This window comes from Hyalella azteca, unplaced genomic scaffold (assembly GCF_000764305.2).
Source record: "Hyalella azteca isolate HAZT.00-mixed unplaced genomic scaffold, Hazt_2.0.2 contig6336, whole genome shotgun sequence".
NCBI lineage: Eukaryota > Metazoa > Arthropoda > Malacostraca > Amphipoda > Hyalellidae > Hyalella > Hyalella azteca.
In genome coordinates, this window is record NW_025936499.1 from 18199 (window position 1) to 45151 (window position 26953).

General features: G+C 39.1%; 1 protein-coding gene across 1 annotated transcript; it reads left to right on the forward strand.

Moving 5' to 3' along the window:
- Positions 1-5628: 5628 nt before the first annotated feature.
- Positions 5629-25756, forward strand: LOC108673475 (transcription factor SPT20 homolog). The gene is made up of 23 exons (XM_018161313.2): positions 5629-5730; positions 7028-7156; positions 7513-7696; positions 8409-8611; positions 8964-9176; positions 9685-9804; positions 10348-10571; positions 10825-10923; positions 11632-11731; positions 12583-12651; positions 13369-13501; positions 14733-14915; positions 15726-15760; positions 16050-16128; positions 16596-16684; positions 17067-17151; positions 17742-17912; positions 18237-18379; positions 19292-19372; positions 19941-20046; positions 20701-20783; positions 21101-21247; positions 24406-25756. The coding sequence occupies exons 1-23, from the start codon at positions 5695-5697 to the stop codon at positions 24637-24639; spliced, it is 2946 nt and encodes a 981-aa protein (XP_018016802.1). The 5' UTR covers positions 5629-5694; the 3' UTR covers positions 24640-25756.
- Positions 25757-26953: the final 1197 nt, after the last annotated feature.

Below are 26953 nucleotides of genomic sequence, written 5' to 3' on the forward strand. Positions count from 1 at the left end.
TGTGGATGGATGAGGTAATTGCATCAGGGAGAGGCCGCTTCATCACTTTGATTAGAGATGAGGTAGGATTATGGCCCTGGGCCTCTCATAGTAACCGCGCCATTGAGACAGCTTTGACTAGACTCCGAACTGGGCATGCTGGAGTCAGAGCCCATTTGGCTCGTTTTAATCTTGTAAATAGCCCTTTATGCTCATGCGGATCCTGTGAGACAATTGAACACTTACTGTTACACTGCCCTCTGGGCCAGCATGCTCGGGTGAACCTAACTAACCAACTAACTCAGGTAAATGTTCCTGTGACTCTTAAAAATGTGCTTGGAGGAGGCCCTTATCCCTGCGCAATTCAGAATTTAATTGTTGATGCTGTAGGTTCATTCTTGCTGGCCATAAAGGTTTTGCATACCTTATGAATAATGAATTCTTATCTTATTAATTATCTTATAATCCATAGAACTCATTACTAGAACTAACCACTCCTAAAATCTGTGGGATACTAACACAACCAGCATATTCATGTTCACATTTGAATCAGCATTATTTTAAATGCTCACTTTGAGACCAGCAGTACCAATCTATGCAGCTTGTTAGGAATATTATATTCATTGTTAGGACCAGTATTGTTTTAGGATCAATATGCGTTCATAATTTCATGTACCAAGACTGCCTTGTAAAGACTGTTACTGCTTGCCGTTAAATTAACTTTGATACTTGCTCCTTCAGAGAAAAGCCACAGGAGTTATGCTTTCTTGTAAGTATACTGCACAGCAGTTATCCAATAGTCACAATTTGCTTTATCAACTTGATCTTAAGAAGCTCCAGGTTGCCCCCACCCAGGCTGGACCTTCAGTAACTTGTGCATACTCATGTGAGGCTCAGTTCAGGGCATGGATATTGTAACTAACTGGTCTGGGAATTTTATTTTATTCAATTTCTTTCTTTGTATTGAATTTTTTTTTTTGTCTGACAAGCATGTTGAGTTGGTTGTTGGGCCGCCTCTCTGGGGGGGCCTGTGTGTGTGTATAGATAAAGATGCAGGTGTATATAGATATGCTTTGCGGCTCTGCCGTGTCTTGTTCTCTTCAACGGGTTTGCTGTCCACGCTATGTTAACTTACTGCATTTTATATTTAATTGTTCTTTTGTTCCATAATGTATTTTATTGTATTATTATTATTATTATTATAAATATATATGTTTTTTTAACATTATTATTATTATTATTATTATTTTTGGTTTTTGTTTTATTTTTTATTTTATTATTATTTTATTTAATTTTGTTTACTTATTTACTTATTTTTTCATTACTCTACTTAACTTTTCATAACATTAATCTACATTCATAACTTCAGCATTCCCTGTAAATTTTTTTTTTTTATTTTTTTATTTTTTTTTTATTTAAATAAACTTAACAGTAATTTCATTAATTTTACCTATTTTATCCTTATTATTTGTCAGTTAATTTTTTTTTTGTTCTTTACTTTTCTTTTTTTCGTGTGTGTGTGTTCTCTCTCTGTTCCAGATTTTCACTTTCAGAGGTGTTAGACTGTTAGGTACCAATTAAACCCAGTTTAGGCAAGGGGCTATATGGACTAGTCTCCAGTGCTCCTATAAGAATAACTAAAAAAAAAAAAAATGTGGACGCACTGCACAACGCATTTCGGCATTTGAGATTTAACGCAGACAGTATCAGATGACAGTTTCAGTTACTGTCAGTAGAATAAAAAGCCTTGTGGATCTGCTCTCCTCTGTCGACAAATTATAACATCTATGCCCTTAATTCGATAAAAATTACCGATGTCATTCACGATTCAGTCATTGACTCATAGTCTCATTGTTGAATTTTTCGTTCACAACTTCAACTTGATGACCACTTGAACTTCACTTTAACAACAACTGACCTGTGAACAGCAACATCTTTTCTAAATAATTTCTTCCTTTGATTTGTTGCGGACCAAATCACAACAAAGAGCCTGAAAGAGGCTGATCGCCATAAAAATAAAGACTTCCCTTCCTAGAATAAGTAGAATTATTAGGGCCTAATTGCCCTAATAATAAATAAGAACTAAGTAGAAGAAAGAAACTGAACCAGACATAAGTGCTGCCCTGGCCACAAGTCAGCCAAGTGCCCCCAAATATGCCATATGTATTATGTACTACAGCACTCAGAGCACTGGTTAACTTTATACTGTAGGCTACTTGACTAGTTAACTTAAACTTTATCATTACAAACCAAGAGGCTAAGAGCTTAAAAAATTTTTAAAAAATCCATTAAGTGAAAAAAAATGAAAACTATCAATCAAACAAGAGACATTCAAATTATTTCAAACAATTCTATAACAAATCTGAGGCAATTGCCTCCATGAATACTAGAATTCAATACATAGAGGCCACCCTGCTGCCCTGCAGCTGGAATAAGACAAATAGGCCTAGTTCAAGGCTAGTTGGTCTAAAAATCCTAATTAATATTAACCAAACATTCAACACCTGATGAATTGGAAAGTAACAGGAAGATTGACTTGACATGCCATGCCCTCATTAGTCAATAGTCATTGCCCTGTAGCTCACATCAAATGAATTCCCTGATACACTGCACAGTGGCTGTGGTGACAGTGCACCCACACCACTGTGCAGAGAGTGAACAAAGATTTAAAGACCTACGGCGACGCATTATTGGCAAAATTTTCGCCTTCAGAAGATCTTGCCGACACATTTAGATTGAAATTCTTGCATTTAATATATTTCTCAGTCTTCAGCCAACTATTTAGAAAAAAAGTAAGGTTTCTGGTACGTTGGATGGATTACGATGCAGCGAAGCTTGTCCGGAAATCAGTTGTAATGAGTTCCAGCAAAAAATGTAAACAACTTTTTTTCGGTTGCGTAGTTTCGGTCGCATTAGAGCGGTCAGACTGCTTTATTACTTGTTCAGTTGACACTTGCTGTACAATCGGACTGTTTTTAGGGTAAAATTAGTTATTTGGGGTAACACGTGCATGCAACCTTGTAATAAGTTCGTGGCTTGTAATTAATAGTTCGTCATTACTCAGCGTAAATGGCTTTTCATTAAAAATTACCCGGCGACGCATCTTTAAAATGGCCGGCGACGCTTTGGGCTTAAAAATCCATATATTGACAACGCTGCATCCACCCTCTGCATAGTGGCACCCACACTGCCAAGGCGCTCCTCTTGAGTCTTGACCAAAGGTGTCATTTCCAGTTTTCCATTTCCAGCTTGTTGAGAGTCATGAAGTAGATCTGGCCATCTGGCAGTCTGGCACAAGGACTGTCAAGGAGCTGCCTTTGGCAGACAAGAAGAACACCTGCACATTTGTAGCACATAATGTCATAAAAGAGTCTCAGCACAATAAGATGAGAATTGTCTCCTTGTCAACGGATTCATTTGCCATTTGGTGATGAGAAAAAACTGGTTGCACTCATTAAGTAATGAGAGTCACCTGCCAGGCTCTCTTAAGTCACCTGCCAGGCTCTCCCAGTAAAGACTTGGTTATTCTTGGCCCACACCTGGCAGAGCACTGTATCTAAGAAAAGCTTTCCACCTTGGGTGGAAACCATTTTTCCATTTTCCATGAACTTCCATTCTTGGAATTCCAGCCTGCTGAACCTTAACAAGCATATGATATATCTAAATAGTCTTATGGGGTTTTTATTAACAAGCAGCAAGATTAAAAATTTCCAACTTACTACTGAAATCTGGCAGCTCAAAATTAATAAATATTTAATAAATTTGGAATTGTGCAGCCTAATTTGGAATTGTGCACTTATGTTAACACTATTATAATAGATAATTCATTTAGCAGCAATATTGCAGCTCTTAAAATGAGGGAAAAGCTCTAGTCAGTAGTCCACTCCCATCATTAGCAGTGGATTTATATTGTATCATACCTGCGTCAAGTTAAGTGCTGTTAACTTGAGTGGCTTTTTTAGTGGCAAAATTCTCATTGTTTCAAAAGTTGTGGTAAAGCTTGCGTGATAAACATTAAACAGATAAAGGAGACTTGTAGAATAGATATTTTTTTATTATAAAAAATTTATTGATTATATTTATAGACTATAGGTGCTATTAGGGAATGGCCTGGAATGTCAGTTGCCCAGGGTGCAGAGGGTGCAAGCAGCATTGCCAAATGCCAAGATATGGATTTTTAGCTTGAAGCATCGCCAGCCATTTTCAAGATCCGTCGCCAGGTAAATTTTAATAAGAAAGTGCTGCAAGCAACTTTGATAGTGTTGCATCAGATAAATAATAATAATATCTCTTACTCTCCACACACCACAACACTTACACACATTGCAACTGATTTCTGGGCAAGCTTCACTGCATCCTGATCCATCCAGCATTCCGGAAACCCTACTGTGTGTGCTTACAGTCTCAGATTTGCAGTAATTTTAAAGTAATTTAAAAAATGCAATAATTTCAATCTAGATGTGTTATCAAGATCTTCAGAAGGCATAAATTTTGCTGCTGATGCATCACCAACTATCTTTTGATATTTACCCACTTTCTGCACCCTAGCCAGTTGTCACTGCTGCCTATCTCTTGTTTTTCTGTCTACTTTCCAAGAGCTTTTTGGTTATTTTGTACTATTATTAAAGCTTCAAATTTCTCTCCAGATAAGTAGTTTGCTATCTCATTGCTATAAAAATTGAAACACTGTTCCACAAAATTGTTAATTAATGTAACTCTAATGCAGTTGGTAATATTGGGCAAAATTTTCCATAAATTGAGATAAAAACTATTGTTTTAAGGATAATTTTCCCAAGTCAGACTCAGATGCAAGAATATGCCATTTTTTTTATTTTTCATGGAAGAACATAGGCAAGGTTATGGAAATGTATGAAATTAACCACTAAATATGTTTTTTTTTAATCTCATTCATAGCTGGCAAATTTTCCCAAATGGACCTAAACCTAGGACAGGAGCTACTGTTGTAAGCCAAGTTGCCACTTAGCAGCCACTGCACTTAACTTGCTGCTTGATAATAAAAACTGTATATTACTGGTTATAATTATGATTTGTAGGGTTTGATTCCCAGATAAATACCGTAATGAGGAGCATGTTTGTTAAACATGCTAAAAAGTTGCTGCTCACTGCTCAGTTTTGTTCACAGAATACCTAGATTGTTTGTTTCTAAGGCCGATGGAATAATTGCTGTGGTATAGTTGGTGTCTTTGATGGGATAAGATTTTAGTTGAAACTATGTTTTTTACAATTTTTAACTCATTTTATAATTGTGAAACTTGTCTGAGTTTGATGATCGACAGTAGGAACAACTTGGTAAATCAATATATATGTGTATGCAGAATTAAAACATTTCATTTTACTAGCAAAGTATTGGCAACTTTGCAAAAAAGTTATTCCTAGTAGAGTTTCTCTATTGGTATGTTTTGGTTAGGACTATTTGAATCTATTAATTCTATGCAAGAAAACCTTCATTCTACTAATTCCATCCTGCATTAGAAATCAGCTGGTATTTTTGGTTCAATTGACTCAGATAAACAAAATTAAATAAATGAACCACATGTACTCATGTACTGGAATAATTTAATTTTTTTGCAACCAATCATTGATCAGCCAAGCAAGCGTTGAATAATAAATTATCAATGTGCAGGTTTTTTTACTGGGATAACCAGTTTGCATATAACAAGACTAATATGACTAGACATAGCTGAAGGTATAATTATGGAAGCTATGGAAGGCTTAATCAACAAGGCAGATGTGAGTATTTATCATGTTAATGGATGATTTATATGGTTGTAATTATGTATTATAAATGTTCTTGCTTGGCCCAGGGTTAAATTCCAGAGTTGTATCTGTGAACAGCCACATGGTGTGATACTCTTGACAACAAAGCCAAACTCAACAAGACCATCACTAGCACTGTGCTGAAGGAACCCACCAGCATCATCATCATGCAGTGACTGGACATCATCTGACTGACAATAGCTGTAGCCCTCAGCTCGATGGATTGAACTCCAGCTATCTCATAACCACCCAATTTCTGAACTCTGAAACTTTCTGACTTATTTTCTGGTTCCAAATTTTTGTGTTGTATCCTATTTACTTGTATCATGTACTCATTTACATCAAAATTTCATTGTTCAATGCTTCCTTTCATTTAAAAATGAATGATGCTGCATTCAGATTGTCTTTTATAAATTGAAATTACTTTTTTAAACCTGTCTTTTGATCAACCTCATCTGATGAATTATTTAGCCTTGAAAATTTGAGTTATTAAATTCTCTGGTCATTAATTTCACACATTTGAACAAAATATCTATGTATATAAAATGGAATAAAACTGACTATAATCTATCAACTAAAATACCTACATATGGTACAGATTTTCTCAATGAATTCTCAATCAGTAAAGATTATAGCTTGTAATCTAGGAGTGTTACGGTATCTATGGAGAGTTCTGATTTTCCATCATCATCATAACCCCAGAATTGGCATCCTTGCCTTACATCATACCATAATTTACAGATTGGGATAACCAGTTGCTTTGGCATGCTTTGCCGGAAAATAAGACTTTGACTTTCTTTACTCTCTATTTTGATTAGGATAAGTCTTTATTTATAATATGACATAAATAAGCCTAATTGGAAATTTCATTAAATAATTCAGGAACTTGGCTGATTGACTTCTTACTTTTATCCAGTAGGTAATTAATTTGCACATTTAGCAACTCTGGAATCTTCTGAGACATCAACATACCTAGCTTTTTTATGACATGCATTATATGTTTGTTAAGTTAGCAAGTTACTCCCTAATGAGAAGAGTAACTTTGTTTTGGAGCAGAGTAACTTTTCTAAGTAATTTCTTAACTTATATGACAACTGAGTTTCTTCAGCTGAGGACTATCATGATTGCTCTACTGCTTTGCTATTAGCTTCTGTTATATCAGTGATTTATTTATTTATTTCATTTCATTATTTCGGACTCATTGTAGTAAACGTTGGCCAATATCTTGCATCATTATAACTCCTCCACTGAGCTTGGCTTTATTTTACAGGCGGTGCTCTGCCAGAGTCACAACTCTTTAATATCACTTGGAAGTGCTGCTCTGGCTGGTCATGCTGCTCTGCCGCGCAAACTTGCTGCCATCTATGCAGAAGAAGCAGTCAAGCCCAGCAAAATAAAGGTACCCTTGGATCATATTCACATTTTCATGCTTTAAACTGAGAAACTGAATACCATATCCTATATTAAATTGAATTAATTTCACAGTTACTGAATTATTTTCTTGTTAGATTAAATATATCAAATTAAATATTCAAAATATAATAATAAATATATATAAATATTAAATTAAATATTCTCCTTATTATTAAATAGGTTTCTTTTTGCCATATAAACCTATTTATCTGCATACAAATATCAAAAGATTCTCCTACAAGCTCTAAGTTTGAAAAATTCTTAATGCTTGCAATTTATTGGTTTTTGGAAATTTAGAATGGTGATGTCATCATTTAAATTGGAGTTGTTTGATGTTTACAGCAAAGTATTGTGCACACAAGTGAGCTGATCGGGAAGCTAGTGGAGCGAGAGAATCTGAGCTGCCTGATAGTGAACTTGTACCGCGGCAGCGAGGGTTACAGCATCGCTCTGAAGCTCCCTGGGGGACTCGAGACTGAGACCATCAGGCTGCCTTATGAAGATGATGAGTTTCTCACTTACATAGGTGTGTTGTTTGGCCATTGAATTCGCTATCCTGGTGATCTTGAAAAGCTACTCTTATGATTTATTGGATACTTTTGTTAAATGTAAATCTATCAAGTGATACTAGATTTATACTGGATTTAGTTCTGCCACTATGGTACTTGAATTGGGCCACATTCATATGCTTATTTCAATATATCATACAATGGCAGCTTGGAATCTCTGAGAAACTTACACTAAAGTTAGCTAAAACCTAAATTGGTATCCATGCATAACTTTTGATTATTGAAAGTGTACATAGATTTTTAATCCAACTTTTTAATCTGTATTTATGGTCTAGTCTATATATTGTGCTTGGACATCTACCTATAGTGTATATAATTTCATTTTGACACTTTATTCATAATATAAAAACTTCAAGTTTAACTGCCTGTAATTTGTTCTCCTTTGGAATTCATTGTCATTGAAGCAGATCTAAATGTTCAAGAATTTAATAATTCTTATGTTTAGATGTCATGGTTGATGCTACAAGTTTCAGGATACAATTTTAAGCTTGGCTGTATACCACAGCTGATCGGCAGATCTTGAAAGTTGCAAATATATGTAATATGTCCTATTTACTTACTTTATATAGATTTATTTTGAGCCTCTTCTTTGTTGTTTGTCATCATAGTTGAGCAACTCATCTCATATTAAGTAATTTTGAATTTTTATTAAGTCTGTAATGTGATTAGACCAGGAACTGCTGCCTCCCATGCTGCTTGATCTGCTGGACGAGGCGGACGTGAGTGACATGTTTCAGAGCGGGTGTCTAGTGGCCGAGCTGCGCGACTACCGCCGCTGCAACGCCGAGCCTGTCTTCCTCAGCTCCGCCCTCGGTGCCTCCAACGGCCCACACTGCGACAAGCGCCACGTCTTGCTGCGTCCCTCCATGCAGGTGCGGCTCTTCTCATCTCATCAGTTTGAGTTGCGCAACAGAAAGATGGATGTCGTAACCCATCAATCTTCTTTGATCGAGACAATTCTGTGTTATATATAAAGTAATGATGATGAACTCACTGCCGTCTCAGTGAGTTCGTTAATTATCTCGTTGACTATTCGCTACAAGTGACAAATGGCTGGAAGTTTTTCCACCGGAACATCATGTCACGAGTTTTGAAAAGGAAATAAAAGACGTTAGTAGTGTGAGATAAGGACAAAATAATTAGCATCTATCGAAGTCGACATTAAGAGTGAGCTGCTATGATGTAACGTGACGGGATCGGAATGATTTTGTGTTCATTTCACAGAGCATCGCTGCGGACATAGCCTACCTGACGCGTGAGAAGGACTGGAGCAACAGCGAGCGCGCCAAGCTCGAGGCGGAGATCGTGCGCGCCACAGCCCCGCCGCTCTGCCTCTCCCCTGACCTGTCAGCGTCGCTCATCACGCGGCGTCTGCACACACACAACAAAGCTCTGCACTCGCCCTTAGTCAGGCGTGCTGCTAAACGGTTCAGTCAGGTCTGTTGTCTCGTACGTCCTAGAGGTTCAGTCAGGTCTGTTGTCTCGTACGTCCTAGAGGTTCAGTCAGGTCTGTTGTCTCGTACGTCCTAGAGGTTCAGTCAGGTCTGTTGTCTGGTTCATCCTATACATCCCAGAGGTTCAGTAAGGTCTGTTGTCTCGTGCATCCTAGAGGTTCAGTCAGATCTGTTGACTCGTACATCCTAGAGGTTCAGTCAGGTCTGTTGACTCGTACATCCTAGAGGTTGGTGGAAGTTTTGGAGATATAAGAAATAATAGGGAAACATTTCCGCATTTGAACGTTAGATTATTTCCTTTCCTTGTATTAATCATGAATTACTTTCTGCATCTGTTGATGATATTTTATTTCGTTTTGTAGTATTAGCTTCTAATGACAATAATTTGACAACCCCTATTATACCTAATAAATCAAGTTGCATATCCTTGTATACACGTAGCAATAATCAGTAATGAAGGTGCAATGCTAAAGCTTCTCCCCCTGATGCAGCCCTCACAGGTCCGGCAGAAGAAGTTCGAGGACGGTCCTGCCCCTAAATGCCTCAGGCTTTATAACTTCCTTAACGAGCGCAAAGAGAAGCGTGCGCTCGCCAAATCTGTGCCTAAACCTGTATGTATCGCTTATCTCTTGCAAGTTGAAGTGTGGATAATATTGCTGACGTTTAAGTACCGTAAAATGGGGTAACTTAGACCGGCGGGGTAACTTAGACCACTTTTTGTTTTATGTTTCAATTCAAGTTTAATTTAGCTAGTAAAAAAATGGCATCATTTATAATAAAAAAAGTGGTCTAAGTTACCCCATTTTACGGTATCATTAACTATTTTCTTTTGTAGATCGGCACGTAGCATAATTTACAAAAACGTGTCTTCCATGTAAGTTAATGATACATTGCAGTTTGACATCCGCAAGGGATGGATACAGAGTGATTGGATAGTTTGATTCTACTATTTATGCGAAATGTTTATCCCAAGCAAAGTTTCTTCCAAAAATTGTTTGAAAGTATTCAATCCAATACTTCTGTAGCTATTATTGTAATCCTATTCGTTACAAAATCTAGCTACTAGTGTGTCAATTCAAAAATGTATTTTTTCAGAAGCGTAACCTTCAAAAAAACGTCATTTCCTTACAGTAAAAAACGTCATTTCCTTACAGTTAGTTCCGATAATTTCTGATCAAACTTTGGGCCCGAACTCGTCTGAGCTGTTCGGCGGCGCCATCCCGAGCATTAAAGACTTCATGGATAATGTCATCGAAGAGGTTCAGAAGCACGCCAAACCTGTGGAGAGGCCGCCCGAGAGTGGCGATTATTCCCTGCAGTTTATAGAGGAGTACACTCTCGAGACTGAGAAGAGCCAGGGCCGGATCTACCATACCAAGTAAGTTTTAAGATCAGCTTGTCATTTTCACATCTACAACCACGCCGTTTCTCTCGATTCCTTTTCCGTGGTTGGGCGGATTTCTTTATTCATATAATATTATCGAAAATGACGACGTGTTTTTTTTCTCAGTCAATATAGTTTATGTTATTTCATCTTCACCTTCAAGTTCATGGTTTTTTTCAACTACATTGAATACCAGGAGTTTATCCTTGAGATCTTTTATCATATATAAGACTATGTTTTGCTTCAGGTTGACGATATATCAACGCCGAATTGATGAGGTATTTTGTGGTGAGCTTTACGTTGATAGAGACTACCAGGAGGGCAAGCTCAACGGATCCACGTGCACGTAAGTGAAGGAACAAATGAGCTTTTTATTATGTAATTTAATATATCAGTTAGTTTGATAAAGTAATCGCGATTTTTTAATCAAATGAATGATAATTGCCCGTTACTTATAATGTGTAGAATTAATTTCAATGGTCTGCAAATATTAGATGAAGTAAGCTGGTGTATAAATATAGCCTTCTAGCAATTATTCATGTAGAGGATTGGTAATACAGACCAGCTGTCAGGTCAGTTGGTTATTCCCAGCGATACACGACTCGGATTTACAGAATTTATTAAGGATCCTGACATAAACTTGCATCATCTTAATCCCAACTTGCGTATTTTCTAACGTATACATTGCCTTTTAGCGTTAGTCCAAATTAGAATGCTGCTAGCAAATTAGGGGACTTGCCTGTTTTACAAGCTCTGGTGGCTTACTTTTTTATTTGCAAATCATAAGAACTACTTATATTGAACTGCTCAGGTACTGTTTCAATGATAAGTATTTTACATACACGCTGCGCCTACAGATGGGCGTTGATACAACGTAATTTCGTGAAGTTTGATGCCCAATCTGTAGTTACGCGATGCAATTTTGTGTCTACATTTGAATGTAACAGGTAATTTCCCACCGATTTGTCATAATTTGCGTGAGTTTTATTTTATTTTAAATATTTTTGCTTCATGATTATGTTAATTATCTTTATATATTATTGAAAATTGACAGGTTCAAGCATTACTCAATACAGTCTGTACACCGATACATCGCACAGTTCAGGGAGATCTTCTCAGAAGAGGGGCGCAAGAGCGTCAAGATAAAGCACGTTGTGAGTATATATTCACTAACATTCCTTTATGTTAACAATTCGTGATCAGTGAATAACGGTAATTGCACACGAAGTCTCCATTGAACACGAGTCGGCCAGTTTAAGGGGACCGACTACCCTCCGGAAAAACTTCTACAGTTATTATCCGATCATCATGAAACTTCAAATACATACGTAAAATGTAAAAAAATAACATTTTGCTTCTATGAATTTTTCGAAAAAAATGAGGGTGCAGCAGCAGCAGGTAAGAGACCTGCAGCAGTAGGAGCGGGTCAACGTATTGGGAGCTGCGTGTCACATGTACTGACGGTCTGACTAAACGTCAGAATAAAGTCGCGAATTGTTACCGTGTCGTGAATCCCTATCAACGTATGAGTGATGGGGCAGTTACGATCCAAAAAAACGGCTTAACGCGACTCTTGCTACGAAGCGAAGCTTCTAAAATTACGAACAGAATTTTGATGAGTGTGGGCTATTAAAGGGTTAAAGTCGAGCTCCAGAATATTTTGTACATTTGCAAAGTTTGTCGGTATAAGAGTTAAAATCCATGAATCTGTGCATCTGGTCTGTCAGCATTACGGAAGGATAATTGTCGATTTAAAACTAAGAGTGTGTAGGTAGTGCAAATCCTATTTCGCACCTAACCTAATCTTAAGTTTAATTGAGCTTCATCCATACGAGCTGACTCGATTACAGACTGCAATGTAGAATGGTATTCTTTCGGCCTACGTCGCCGTACAGTCTAGATATTAATATTTAAGAGATATTAATATTTCTAGATATTATTAATTAATTGAGTGCTGCCTGAACAAATTTCATGAGTAATAACAATAAATATATTTGCTGTGCAGAAGTCAGTAGGTGGCGCTGCCCCAGCACCGCCGTACAACCAGCAGCAGAACGTACTCATCGTCACTAACGTGAGTCGTGGAGCTTGTCCCTATTTTATGATAACCATTCGCATGAAGCCATAATGATATTATATGGCTTCTTATTAATATTATATATTCAATCATTATAGCGTGGGGCTAAAATGAGCTACACAAACAGCTGATGTAGGCCTAGCATGAGAGTGAGTTGCGGTGTGAAGCGTTAGTGAACACTGAATAGAGTGGAAACTCTGGTGGGGAGGTTGCGTTGAGAGTTGTCTTTCAACCTAATTAGTAGTTCGTGTTTTGTGATACTTCTTTTATCTTTAGGGCGAAGGCAGTGCATTGAAATATTCTTTCCATCGATTTGATTGTTTTGTTTATGTCATTGTATTTACTAACTATTCATCATACTAACGGACAATGTCTATTGCTCCTAGTGAATCTAACAAATAAGTGTAATTATGTACTAGTATGTTGTTGTGTAGTATGCAGTAGTATCAACTGTTACTACATGTTATGTAGTAGTAGGCAGCTTTAAGAATATTGCTGATGTATAATTAAAAGCAAATACCGTAAATGTTATTGCCTTTAATATTTCAATTTTTCATGACTCGCAAGGCGTCGTGGTCAAGGCTTGGCTTGCTTGACAAGTTTCCACTGAGCCGTTATACCTTCAGCTTACATAAGCCAACAATTAGTATCGTTACAGCAATTGTATCAGCTATTTGTATCATGAAACTGATAGATTATTCAATACGCCTGCAGGGAGAGCGCGGTCTGCAGCAGCAGGCACAGAAGCTACCAGCAGGCGCTGTGGTGATATCCAAGGCGCAGGCGCAGGCGCTGTCAGGCGTCGCTGTCACCGTACAGGCGCAGCGTCTGCACCATCCTGTCACTGGTAACTCAGGTCTCATGCAAGAGTTTCTTAACATTTGTCTCAAATTAACTCATTAACCATGCCCCGATACATATATCTTTATTAAGGTGATTGTTACCATTTTCAGAAATTAACTCAGCAGCCATGCCCCCAAATAAAGTTTGGAAAGGAATAGTAATAAATTTGCTTGTCTTTACTTACTTATCCACCGAAAAATAATTATAATCATTGAATACTCGCAAGGAAATTCTCATTACAAGTTGGCTATAAGAGTTTGCAATATTGTTGCCAGTTACGCGTCGTGCTGAAATAGAACTTTTAAAGATTCGTACCCAGGATAAATACTTGCAGCTATGTACAGGGTGAACCAGAATTAAGTAACCCTTTTAATTTGTTAATAAATAAAAAACTAAGAACGTTATGAAGTTGAAACTTGTTTTATTTAAAAGAAGAACATTTTCATGGTAATATTGTATCATAGTTACGTCATTATCCTGTATAGCTTGCTAAATTTGTGTTTAATTATCAAGCCTTAAATTTTCATCATGATTCGCTACAGCAAAGAAAAAAGAACGAAAATTCTGCAAACCTACATCAGGACGATGTCAATAACAGAAGTTCAACGTGATCACAGGATCCATTTCAAAACAAGAATCAGTCCTTTAAAAAAAAAAACAATTAAATCTCTTTATCGAAAATTTGCGGATACCGGGAAATTACTAATGAAGGTTATGAAAGCAGCGAAGAGAAGAGCCCTATTTTGTCAAAACAATTGTGGTGGGCATTTAAAAGATATTATATTTAAAAACTAGGTTACAATATTACCATAAAAATGTTCTTCTTTTAAATAAAACAAGTTTCAACTTCATAACGTTCTTAGTTTTTTATTTATTAACAAATTAAAAGGGATACTTAATTCTGGTTCACCCTGTAGTTCTCACTCCTGTGTAAACTTTGTAGAAATCGTAGATAACCTGTCAATATATGTGTAAATTTAACAATTTATGGCTTTCAATGTAAATTTCTTCATTAGTTGTTTTGCTAAGCTCACATGTACTTTATGAAATAGAGAATGTCAGTGAATATGTACTCTTGAGGATTCTTATACGCCTTGTCCTGCAACCCACATGATATTTATATTCATTGTAAGTCTCTTTTAATGGTTCTAATATCGCCACTGATTTAGCTATTGCAGAAAACGACAAGTGATTGATGCATTAGGTAACCTTAATTATGAGGCATTGTTTGACAGGCTTGTCAGTGAGTCAGCAGGGCCAGCAGCTGCAGCAGCAGTCACAGCAACAGCCACAGCAGCAGCAGCAGCAGCCCGTGCTGCTGAGCCGCAACGTGCACCTCAGCAGTCTGCTGTCTGGTCGCGCTGTCGTCACCGCTGCTCAAGCCGTCGGCGCAGGACGCTCTGCACTGCCTGTATCTGGTCAGCGGTGTCCTCCGAAACCGGCTTAATATTCCCAGATATTCCAAGAAATTCCCAAATATTCCTTGATATTCCAAATATTCCTTGATATTCCCACATCTTCTAAAAATTCCCTGATACCGGTATCAACTGATATTCCCAGATATTCCATGATGCTTCTGTACCTATATTCCCACATAGTATTCCGAAATGTTCCCAGATATTCCTTGATGTTCCCATATATTCCCCGATATTCCCAGATATTCTATAAATTCCCTGATATCAACACATATCCCCTGATACTACTGTATATTCCCAGATATTCCGAAATGTTCCCATATATTCCCTGATGTTCCCAGTCTCGCGAGATTTTCCCACCGAACTGAATGCCTGGTAGGCTAAGCGGCGGGCGGGCCGGGCGGTGGTAGCTTTATGTACCAACAGTTGAGTGTATGTCTTGATTTCAAAGGATTTATCTCGTGTTTATAGTAGTAGCGAACTTGCTCATATCAGACGTTAATATAGATCGCTTTGGAAAATATTTACATGCCAGGCAAATTTGATGCCTAGAAAGTTTATTGCAATTCTGCTGGAAAGAACCTTTATGGACTTATTTTGTTCATCTATTTTGTGGCGTCGGGCGAGAATGCCAAATAATAAGTAATGATTACTTGATTCGCTTGCCAGGCATTGCTTTCTTACCTCTAGTGGCATATCTATTACAAAATGAATCATGTAATAAGAAATACTCTCCTGAATCTGTACTCTGATATATTTTCAGCGATGAGCCTAATAAGTAATATAATTTTCATGCACTTCAATTTGTTCCAGGCTGCGCTGGTGTCAGTTCCGCCATGACAGTCAAGGTGAGTGTCGTAGCTGGTCCAGAACTCGTTCCTCCTTGAGACTGGAGAATTGTAAAAACGATAATAAAGGCGTTTTTACTTGAACCTTCTGACCACTTTTCTATAGAAATTTCAAGAAATTTATGCTAGTACAAGGACAATAAATTCAACCGAAACTCCTTACAATCAGACCTAGTCAAGGAAGCTACAATGTTGGTCTCACAAATACGGTCGAAGTTATTGTTTTTTTTCTTTAATTGAAATCGAATTTCAACTGAAAGTTATTACCAAGAAATATTTGTTATTTCAGTGTGGGGACGTCAAGAGCGAGTCTGTGTTCACCACGGCGGGGCCTGGGGCGGTGCCTGCCCTGCAAGCTCTCCTCGCTGGTAACATTTATTTATTACCTCAGTACACGGAGAAAATTTTAAATTTTTTAGCTTAAAATAATGAAAATGAATGAAAACATCTATAAATCACCTATGTCTTCTATGTCAGTGATATTAATTGTCCAAGTAATTTCATCACTTTATAACTATCAGTCATCCTTGCAAGTAAGCTCTTGGCAGTAATTGTTGCAAATTCAGAAAATTATGATTTCATCTCAACGGGAATATGATCTCATTGAGAATTCCGGAACAGTTCCTATATTTTCTACATTACTATATGATCCAAACAATCATTCTATCAACATTTCTCCCGCGGTTACTCATGTCCGCTACAATAACCGTGCAATGCTTGTCGTTTCACTTCTAAATCATAAGGCACATTCAATCATCGAGAAATTAGTTGACATTCTTATAATATTATCATGCAAAATTTCGTACGTTGTATCATGCTTGCATCTCCCCTCCAGGTACGCCGTCAGCAGAGAACCCCGCACCGAACAGCAGGAACGCTGAGCTCATCAAGCGCCTGGCGCAGCAGACCGCCCAGCCTAACAAAGTAATCATGGACAACTTAGGCACTCTATTATCATGCTACTTTGAACTGAAATAATTGTAAGTTGTACGAGTATAATAGGGTTGAATACATGCGTTTTGTTCAACCTTCATTGTATATAATTATTTATACTAGTTATGTACCTCGAGCACCTGTTCTGTATGTTTTGCTGACAGTTTGCTGTATTTCTTTGCGAAACAATATTTATTTCTCCTGCATTTGCTTGTTGCAAATATTGTTTTGATGCCGTGATATGTGAACAGAATATGTCTTTAACATTTTACAAGTACCTGCACGTCGTTGTTGGCTGTATTAAATTGTTCAATTTTTTAACTTGCTTAATTTTTTAATTACAATTTTCAATTATAAATTAACCAATGTTCAGGGTGACATCAAGACGGGTGTGAAGGTTGACATCACCGCCAGCGCGCTGCCTACCATCACCACCATCAACTGTACCCCCACCACAGGTGCGCGTTCTCTACACTAAATTATTCGCATCTCGATGTTAAGACTAAAATTACTTCATATTACTGGAACTGTAGGCTCACGAATATTTTTAATTCACGTTCAGTGAAGAAACTAAACGGGATTTTGTTGCCGAAAAAATTAAATTATTTTTTGAGCTAAAGTTATTTACATCAATGCATGCTCAGTTTTCGTAGAATTATAGACTGGGAGCTTTGGGAAAACCAGTTGTGGTGGCTGCAGTTTGGTATTAACACAATTATTGCGCCATGCCTGATAGTGCACAGTGAGCCAACACGGCGTGTGACGTGACGCATCGCTAGTCATGAGTCTTCCTCATGTCATAGGAATCCATCGGATTGTGCATTAACTAACCGGCTATTGTACCAATTTATTTTGACCAGCTGAAGTTAATTAATTTGATTTAAGGTGTCGTATATTAAGGTCATCGCCAAACAAAAATGTCACGGAAGGATCGGTAGATCTTTTTGCAGAAACACTAAGATGATTTTATCGCTGGCAAAACATATTGAATTGAAGTTGTACGAAAGAAATATGCATGCAGATGTTAACAAAACTATTATGTGTCTAGGAAGTTTGGTGTGCAGCAGTGGCAGCAACTCTGCCCTGTCAAGTCTGCTGAGCGGCAGCAGCAGCAGCGCCGGTCAGCAGCAGTCTTCCCTGACGGCCGCGGTGCTCAGGAGCGACTCTGGCAACGCCCCTCCGCCCAACATCAATATTGCGAACATCGCAAACCTGCCCGGTGCGTCGTATGGCTGGCCCTGCTCTTCTTTATCGGCCAACTTGAACAAGTGCTAATAAAAATATAATAGCAATAATAAGTGCTAATCAATAGGCTAAAAAAGAATAGACTTTAGGTAGGCTTTGGATAGTTTTTAAATAAAACATTTGGAGCTCCTAATATAAGAAAGAAAATTAGATGATAAAGTCAACCTTGTCTCTTTTTAACAAAGTGACAAAGATAGGAGGCACGTATCTCGTCCTGCTCCTTATTTCTAACACGGGTAGAAGTAAGGAACAAGTTATGCCTCTCCATCTCGCCACCTTGACGCTCGTGTCCCGCCAGGCCTGAACGTGGGGCTGCAGAACCTGACGAGTGGCTTGGGCGGCGTGCAGAACGTGCAGGTCTCAATCCCTGGCCTGCCCGTGCCCATCTCGCTCTCCCTCTCCGCCGGCCCTCCCACCTCTTCCGCCTCATTACCTCATCAGGTATTTTCCTCTTATCCTATTTATTAAGAGGACTAGGGGTCAATAAGAGAACAGGTAGGATGAAATGTTAACATGTCAACTCTCCTTTACATCATTATTTATTTACCGCGTTTCAATTTTCGTATTGAATACGACACTGAAAGATATGAAAATTTGCAGTTTTGATGAATTAGTTTTTTTATGTTTTTTGTTGAAGAGCAAGAGTAGGGTGATGAACAATATTTTTAATTATCAACAGTCTTATATTATCTAATATTAGACTGTATCTAATATAATGCAAGGATGTTTCATGCCACGTGGCGACGTCAGAATCGCATGTTATGCTGTGACCATCTCATGTCACGGCGACCCGGTGATGCAGAATATACCTAGTTATTCAGCAGCAGTTGTTGCCTGCACAAGCACGGCGCTCACTAAAGAGTTTTTAGCCATAACTGTAAGTTAGTAGAAATTTTTAGCCATAACTGTAAGTTAGTAGAAGTTTTTAGTCATAACTGTAAGTTAGTAGAAGTTTTTAGCCATAGCGTTGAGTTAATAAAAGTTTTTAGCCATAGCAATAAGTTAATAAAAGTTTCAAGCCGTCGCATTATGTTAATAAAAAATACATAAGGAAACATTGTCGGGCGAATCACCACAGTCACGCAGCAAACCGTTCTCCACAGTAATGACCGTGAACTAATGATGAGAGATAAAGAAATAATGACCGCCACTCAGAAGATGTTTGCTATGAGCTTGTTAATAAATAATCGCTCTCGCTTTACTAAGACCTTTCAAATGCCATGCTGTACGCTCCTACATATAATATTGAGAGCATGCAGTGCCCTGTTGAAAAGCTTCATGGTTGTAAATTTAGTGTATTGGAAAATGCTTCATGATAGTTGAATATCTTCACCGAGTTGTTTATCCGTGCAGTCCCCCCAGCAGCAGTCGTCTGTTGTTGGCTCTTCTCAGTCTTCTCATCCTGTCATCATTGCCTCGTCGCAGCCGCACCCGGTAACATAACTTTTTGAAATTCATTTTATGTCCGTAGCCGCTGAACAATAAAATAAATCAGCAGCAGCAATATTTATTTTATTTATTGAAAATAAAACTTTTTTTATCACCTATTAAACTTTAGGAGTCTTCCATTATTGCTATATTTCTTTTTACTGCACTGTTCCATTATTTTAATAACGAAATATCATTTAATAATGAGGAATATATTTATCTCGAAACTATATTCTCTATTAGAAATTCATTGTATTTCAGCAACAAATTGGCTTTAAATTAACAAGAATAAGTCTAGATTTTATTTGGTTGTTCTGGGTAATCATAATTATTATCAGTAATCTCATTAAAGAACAAAACTTTAGGTAACAATTGGAAATCGACAAGCTAACCACGGTCTGATTACTACTTGGGGGGGACAAGGGAGTAAAATAAAGTACTTATTTTCTTCTCCCCCTCAAGCTTATATGTAACTTGCTCTCGAAGTTTGGTTGAACCAGACGCCACAAAAGTTGCTTCGTAGATTAATAGTAATAAAAAATAATTGAGTAATGACTCCAAACATTGACGGCAGGCTGGTGGTGGCAGCATGAGTGGCGCGGTCTCGTCAGGCGCCCCTACCATGGTGCTCGCCTCAGCCACCTCCCTGCCCCAGGCACACCTCCTGCAGCTGCCTCTTGGTGCGTTCCTCATGCCGGATACAACTCCCTCAATCGGGATACAACTCCCTCAATCGGGATACAACTCCCTCAATCGGGATACAACTCCCTCAATCGGGATACAACTCCCTCAATCGGGATGCAACTCCCTCAATCGGGATACAACTCCCTCAATCGGGATACAACTCCCTTAATCGGGATGCAACTCCCTCAATCGGGATACAACTCCCTCAATCGGGATACAACTCCCTCAATCGGGATGCAACTCCCTCAATCGGGATACAACTCCCTCAATCGGGATGCAACTCCCTCAGTTGTTATATTCAATTATTCATTGCTCTCTCTGAAGCAGACGTTTACGGTACGCTATTTGGAATATACTTCAAATATGTGAATGTGGTCAATTAGAGGCTTATCCATTATTTGACACCAATGCTACGATAGTCAATCGTGGATGAATTTCGTACCTGACACGGCGTGTGCTTCAGTCTCTGTTCATAATTTCCTTGCGTTCATTTAGTGCCAGTTACTGACAAAGCAGGAACGCCTTATTTCAATTGATGTCACTCATGCTATTCTCTATGTGCCTTGACGAAATTATTTTGAATTATGTGTATAATTTGATTGAAATATATAAAATGTATAACGCGTCCTATGTTGTTTCAATGCGTGCAGTGCAAGGCTCGCAACTGGCGGCTCAGCTGGCCAAGCCCCCCGGACAGCACCTCCAGCAGCAGGCGTCGGTAAGCGTCTTCCAGGTAAGAGGTACAAGGAAGCTAGCTCCTCAAAATTATAGTAAATATTTCTGAGCATATTTTCTGTGCATTATACCGTATAATATGCATGCATTAAATGATTATTGATTGACCTTCACGCAATCAAAATTACAATAAATTCCTTGAATCCATTCAGGCAATCATGCTGTAAATGCTATACTTAACGTGGAAGAAATTTCATATTGGAACATTCATGGTAACGCCTGACTTCCAGTATCCATCGAAGGCAGTTCCTTGTGGTTACCCAAAATCACAGTGGCTTATTTTAAACTGAGATTAATTTATTTTATTGCATGCAGAGTTCAAGCAGCAGCGGAGGCATCAATACGTACACCTGCACCAGCAGCAGCGGCAGCAGTAGCAGTGGAGGGGACCTGCTGGTGTCGAGTGCAGGTCTTCTTCCACGGCCCCCACAGCCTGTGCTACCGCGCTCCTCCAAGCATCATGTGCGCCTCACACCCTCTGCATTTTGCACTTCATGTGTTGTGTCTCCTGTGTCACGTGATCGTTTATGTATTGCGCCTCCTGTGCTGCACAACTGTATCTCCCGAACCTCTGTGTCTCCCGTCCCTCTGTGTCTCCTGTCCCTCTGTGTCTCCCGTCCCTCTGTGTCTCCCGTCCCTCTGTGTCTCCTGTCCCTCTGTGTCTCCCGTCCCTCTGTGTCTCCTGTCCCTCTGTGTCTCCCGTCCCTCTGTGTCTCCTGTCCCTCTGTGTCTCCCGTCCCTCTGTCTCAATTTGCGATTTCTTTCTTTGGGGACATCTAAAAGAGAAGTTCAGAAGTTGCCCTCACACCCTACCACAGCTAAGGGGATGGATTATTGCAGCAGAGGTTATGGCCATACCTCGCCATATGTGTGAACGTGCTGTAGAAAACTTCCGAGAACGACTCCCAACAGTGTGATGCAGTTAACAAACCCCATTTTCCTGATATTGTTTGCAAAACATAAGTATTTTAAATGGGATGTTACGCTAATCTTGAGGAAAAAAAAACTTTCTTCTTTATGTACCTCCATTACTCTTTTATTTAGCCCCAAAACTGTTCAATCAGTTCTGCCCCACCCTGTATAAGCTAGCTAACACATTTAAATTGTATATTGTAATCAATATATAACAAATAGTCAAATAGTTAAAGACTACTTATAGCCTTATAAGAATTAGCTAAGCTGCTAGCTAAGTACGTATTGCACACTTGATGCCTCTGTACCAAAAACATTCAATTTATTAAAACCTAATACACACTAAAGGCAACAAGTTTATATACCAATTTGTCATTTATAGTACGGTACATTTATACTAAGCCATGGATAACAATACCTCAATATAAATTAAAGACTGCCACTCAATATATTTAATTATATGAAAAAATCGAAAAAATAAAAAAAATCAAGTGATTTAATCACATGATTTAATCATTTTGATTTAATCATTGCCAACCCTGCTCCCGACCCTCTGTGTCTCCCGACCCTCTGTGTCTCCCGACCCTCTGTGTATCCCGACCCTCTGTGTCTCCCGACCCTCTGTGTATCCCGACCCTCTGTGTCTCCCGTCCCTCTGTGTCTCCCGACCCTCTGTGTCTCCCGTCCCTCTGTGTCTCCCGACCCTCTGTGTATCCCGACCCTCTGTGTATCCCGACCCTCTGTGTCTCCCGACCCTCTTTGTCTCCTGTCCCTCTGTGTCTCCCGATACTCTGTGCCTCCCGACCCCCTGTGTCTCCCGACCTTCTGTGTCTCCCGACCCTCTGTGTCTCTCGACCTTGTGATGAGTTTAGGACGTCTTAATCCACGGTCAAGCTGATGCTCCGCCTTCGTCGTCCTATGTCTCCGAGTCGTCGCTAGGCAGGTCACCCCGCCCTCTTTTCCCGGATGTAACGTTGGCCGTGTTCCGTTTATTTGCCCTCCTTTGGGCCAGCTGATGCAAGATGCTATTGCTTGTCACTTGCTGAGGGTAGTTTCCCATTACTGGACAATCCGGGATCTTTCTCAACCACTTGTCCAGTCGTCTCTTGAATGTTGCAAGGGTGAACTCCCCTCCTCTCAGCGCTTTTGGCAAGGCATTAAAGAGCCTCGGTCCTACCTCGGACAGTGATCCCTCACGAAGAGTCTGTACTCTGGCCGCGGCTCGGTTATTAAATGGGGGAATCCTGCTTCTCCTCATTATCTGTGCCATCTGATGCTAAGTAGCGATGCGGCATCCCGATCTCTGTGCGGACTCTGTATCTCATTACTTCCAACTTGGTGCCGTTGAACTGCATATTTTTCACTAGGGCCCAATCGTAGATTGACGATAGATCATCCTGTAACCTCTCGCAGTCTAGGCCATCTGTGATCTTCATCAGCACTCTTGTATCGTCCGCAAATGACGATGTAGATGCGTGGGTGAGTTCCGAGTCAGTGTCGGCAATGTGGATGAGGAAGAGGATCGGTCCAAGCACTGAGCCCTGCGGGACTCCGTTTTTCACCCTCGCTTCTCTCGATTTCGCGTTTCCAATTGCGACAGCTTGTACTCTATCTGTAAGGAAGTTGTGGATCCACCTCAACAGGCTACCTCCTACCCCCAACAGCCTCAGCTTTCTAAAGAGCACCTCATTGCCAACTTTGTCAAAAGCTTTAGCAAAGTACAGGTATATCACTTCCACGCCAGCTCCCTCTTCCAGCTGGGCCACTAGACGGTGATGGTGCTCCAGTAACTGCGACAAACAGGAACGGTTACGCCGGAAACCATGTTGTCCGTTATTGTACAGGTCAGCCTCTTCCATATACCGGACAAGCCTCCTGACCACTACCTTCTCAAAAACCTTGGTCACATGTGAGGTCATGGTCACAGGTCTGTAATTTTGGGGTCTGTCCCTCGCACCTCCTTTGTGGATTGGCGTTATCAGTCCTACTTTTAGGCCCTCAGAAATAATTCCCTCCATCATCGAGGCTTTCCAGAGCATTGTGAGCGGAGGCTTCAGCGCTCCAACACACTACATCAACAGCACTGCCGGAATTCCATCCGGTCCTGGTGCTGAGAACGTCGCCAGTCCCTTTGTGTCTCCCGTCCCTCTGTGTCTCCCGACCCTCTGTGTCTCCCGTCCCTCTGTGTCTCCCGTCCCTCTGTGTCTCCCGTCCCTCTGTGTCTCCCGTCCCTCTGTGTCTCCCGTCCCTCTGTGTCTCCCGTCCCTCTGAGTAAATGCCAAGTAATATTGAGCTTCTCAATGTCAGGCACGCGAGTTTCAAGTCTTTAACTTCTCGGGCGTGCTAGTAGCATAGAACAATAATGAATAATTCACCGTATATTGTTTATTGTTGTGCAACTGCTGAATGTAAGTTAGTGCTATTAGTTGCATGTTGTTTATGCTGCTGTTGCATCCTAAGCCGAGATCGTAATGATGTTGCATAACTCCTACATCAGATTGGCCGAGCACTCCTAGCAGGAGTTATCTTACTGACAACTTGCTTGCGCAGTCACCTCATTCAGCTGTGCACCTTCACCCCGAACAGTGCTTTTCTATTAAATTGTTAATTGACTTGCTTTCAAAGCAAATAAGTTCTTAACGCTTTTATAGGAGCTTTTTTCTCACACTTTGCTCCACTTTTTACTGATGATTTTCATTTGTGTGCAGTTACAGTTAGCGCTTCAGAAGCCTAATCAGAGTCAAATCAACCAGCATTTACAGCAGAAACTTGTGCAACTTGCTGCTCTGAAGTCTCAGCAGCAGCAACAGCTTCATGCACAGCAGCAACAACTACATGCACAACAGCAACAAAAGCAGCAGCAGAAACATCAACTTCAGCAGCAACAATCGGAACAACAGGAGCAGCTTCATCTGGTGCAGCAACCGCCTCCTTCGCTCTGAGTTTCTTATTTTAACTTTAGTTTTTTTATCCTCGCACTTGTAATTTTTTATTTCCGACCCGTCGACTTTTTCAAGTTCACTTTTTGTGAGCTTGAAATATATTCCTGCTCAAATAGATTACCTTATCTATCAATGTTGATACTCTAATTTAGTTGCCTTCCTGTAAATGGCAGACACAGATAACCCTTAGTTTAAATGCATATCTTTTACGTAATTATCGCACGTTTCTTTTTGGTTTTAATATATTCTTCCAGATTTTTAACAGGAAATTCCGTCATGATGGGGACAGTCGTCATTGGCTGCGTATCTATTTAATTGTTTTTAAATCTATTTTAAAGATTTGTGAGCTTGTCCAGGCACTTCGATGTGTATGTTGTCTACGCGTGAGCTTCTTAATTGTTTTGAAAATCGCCGCGATCGAGGCGTTACGTTTCAATGTGTTTCTTATTCATCTAATTCTTTTTTTATTTGTACAAAGTGTAATTGAATCTCAAGCTCGGAATGCTTTATTCTAGTACAATATTCGATTTTATTGATGATAGATTTCAACTGTTACGTTCGGGAGGTGAACCAGGTAAGGAATTTATTTATGGTAGGCTCTATGGGCAATGTTTTATTTTAATAATTTTACCTTTGTCGATTAGATATTTAATTTGAGAAAAAGTTTTCCTCTCTTGTTAAATCTATCGCGGCATTAAGAGTGGCTGCGCAGCGAAAATTGCGAGGCCGTCACTCCTACTTTCAATTAATATTCTGTATAAATTTTCAATCTTACTGGGTATCCAAATATGAATTTCAAGGCGTGATTAAATCTTTGGTATATTAGGAATATCTTGTACATGATTACATGCAGGTTCTCAACAAACGAAATATATTTGGCATATAGTTTGATTGTCAGTGTTCAGGATATATTTCTGTTGGGTTTTATTCTACTGGCGTGTACACGTTGCTTCAGTTCGGCTCTGTGCTTGTCTTTCTTAGGTTTATGGCACCTGTTCAGCTACGAGAAAAACTCATCAGGCTCTCTATTTGTTATTGATGATTAGGTTAGTGAAAGACCGTTATCTCGTTGTCTTTATATTATAAAAGTGAAATAAATAAAAATTACACTGCTGTACATAATTAATATTCATCTGTATTTATGCCGAAAAAAGAGATTCTTGCTTGAAGAACACAAAACAATTTTGCTTTAGAAATTGCTTGTTTCAGAATAGCGTACTATTACTATACCTGCTATCGCGCATTGCAGTTTCAATGGACTGCTGTCTTGCATTCAAGAGAACATATGTTAATTTAATGCATCAATTTTTTTAAAATATCAATTTGCTATCAAGTCGGACAAAATTGATCAAATGTTTCCAATCAAAGGATTGAATTTAAATGAATTCGAAAGATGCTGAGATTGGCAGAAATATCAATCTCTTCGAGCAGCTCAAACTGGGCTCCGAACTAATTCCTCATGAAGCCTATCGGTGTTATTGTTTGAGAGTTGAAACTTTTGAAAAGACGACTTTACAGCTTGAATTTTCTAGGCAATTCTGATTACGGTTGTCGCTTTTACATTTTTGGGAATTCCGATCAGAGCTCGCGAACATTATATTGTGACCCATAGAAATTCGTAATGATGATTTATACTTTCTGTAATTTTGAATGGAGCATTGAAGACATGTACGAGAACCTTTGTACACATTTACATTAACTTCACTTAATATGAGCCTTGATAAACATGGTAGAATATGCTCCAAGCTCATCTCTATTTAGTTTACGAATCCTTAACATAAAACTTGTTTTTCTTCTAATCTTGTCATTACTTCTAAGTATTTGGTTCTTGAAAAGTCCTCAGAGTTCTAGTTAGCAACTTTCCTCCTGAGGGATAAGTACGTTTAAACTCTCCTCATTATGAGAAGCATTTTAGGATCTCCAGACGGCAGAATGAAATTCATCGGCAAGTTGCAACCGTCGAGCTCGCTGACATCGCTAGGCAAGTTCCATCGTCTTTCAGACAACCCACGCATGCAATAAGACAGCTTTTATCTTTCCCTATCGTTTTTGGTACAAAAATTCGAGTAGTACAACTTGCTCAACATGAGCTAGGTAATGAAAATATTTCGCTCGTTTCTCAATGTAAGCTTAGATCTCGTCGGTGCATAATTGAAATGATTATGTATCGGAAAAGATTCTTTCATTCTCCCTCAGTAGTATCCTATTATGCATTGTAAAATAAATTTACATGCGCATAGCAATGATGAGAGAAAAGTTTTGCTGGCCTTTGAGCCAAGAATGAGTTCTTTTTAATGAGGTGACACAGACTTTT

Excerpts from the sequence above, each read along its gene's own strand:
- LOC108673475 (XM_018161313.2), top strand. The coding sequence starts at position 5,695 with ATGGAAGCTATGGAAGGCTTAATCAACAAGGCAGAT. Across the intron at positions 16,685-17,066 it reads AGACCGCCCAGCCTAACAAA|GGTGACATCAAGACGGGTGT; the intron begins GTAATCATGGAC and ends ACCAATGTTCAG. Across the intron at positions 18,380-19,291 it reads CCGCCTCATTACCTCATCAG|TCCCCCCAGCAGCAGTCGTC; the intron begins GTATTTTCCTCT and ends TTATCCGTGCAG.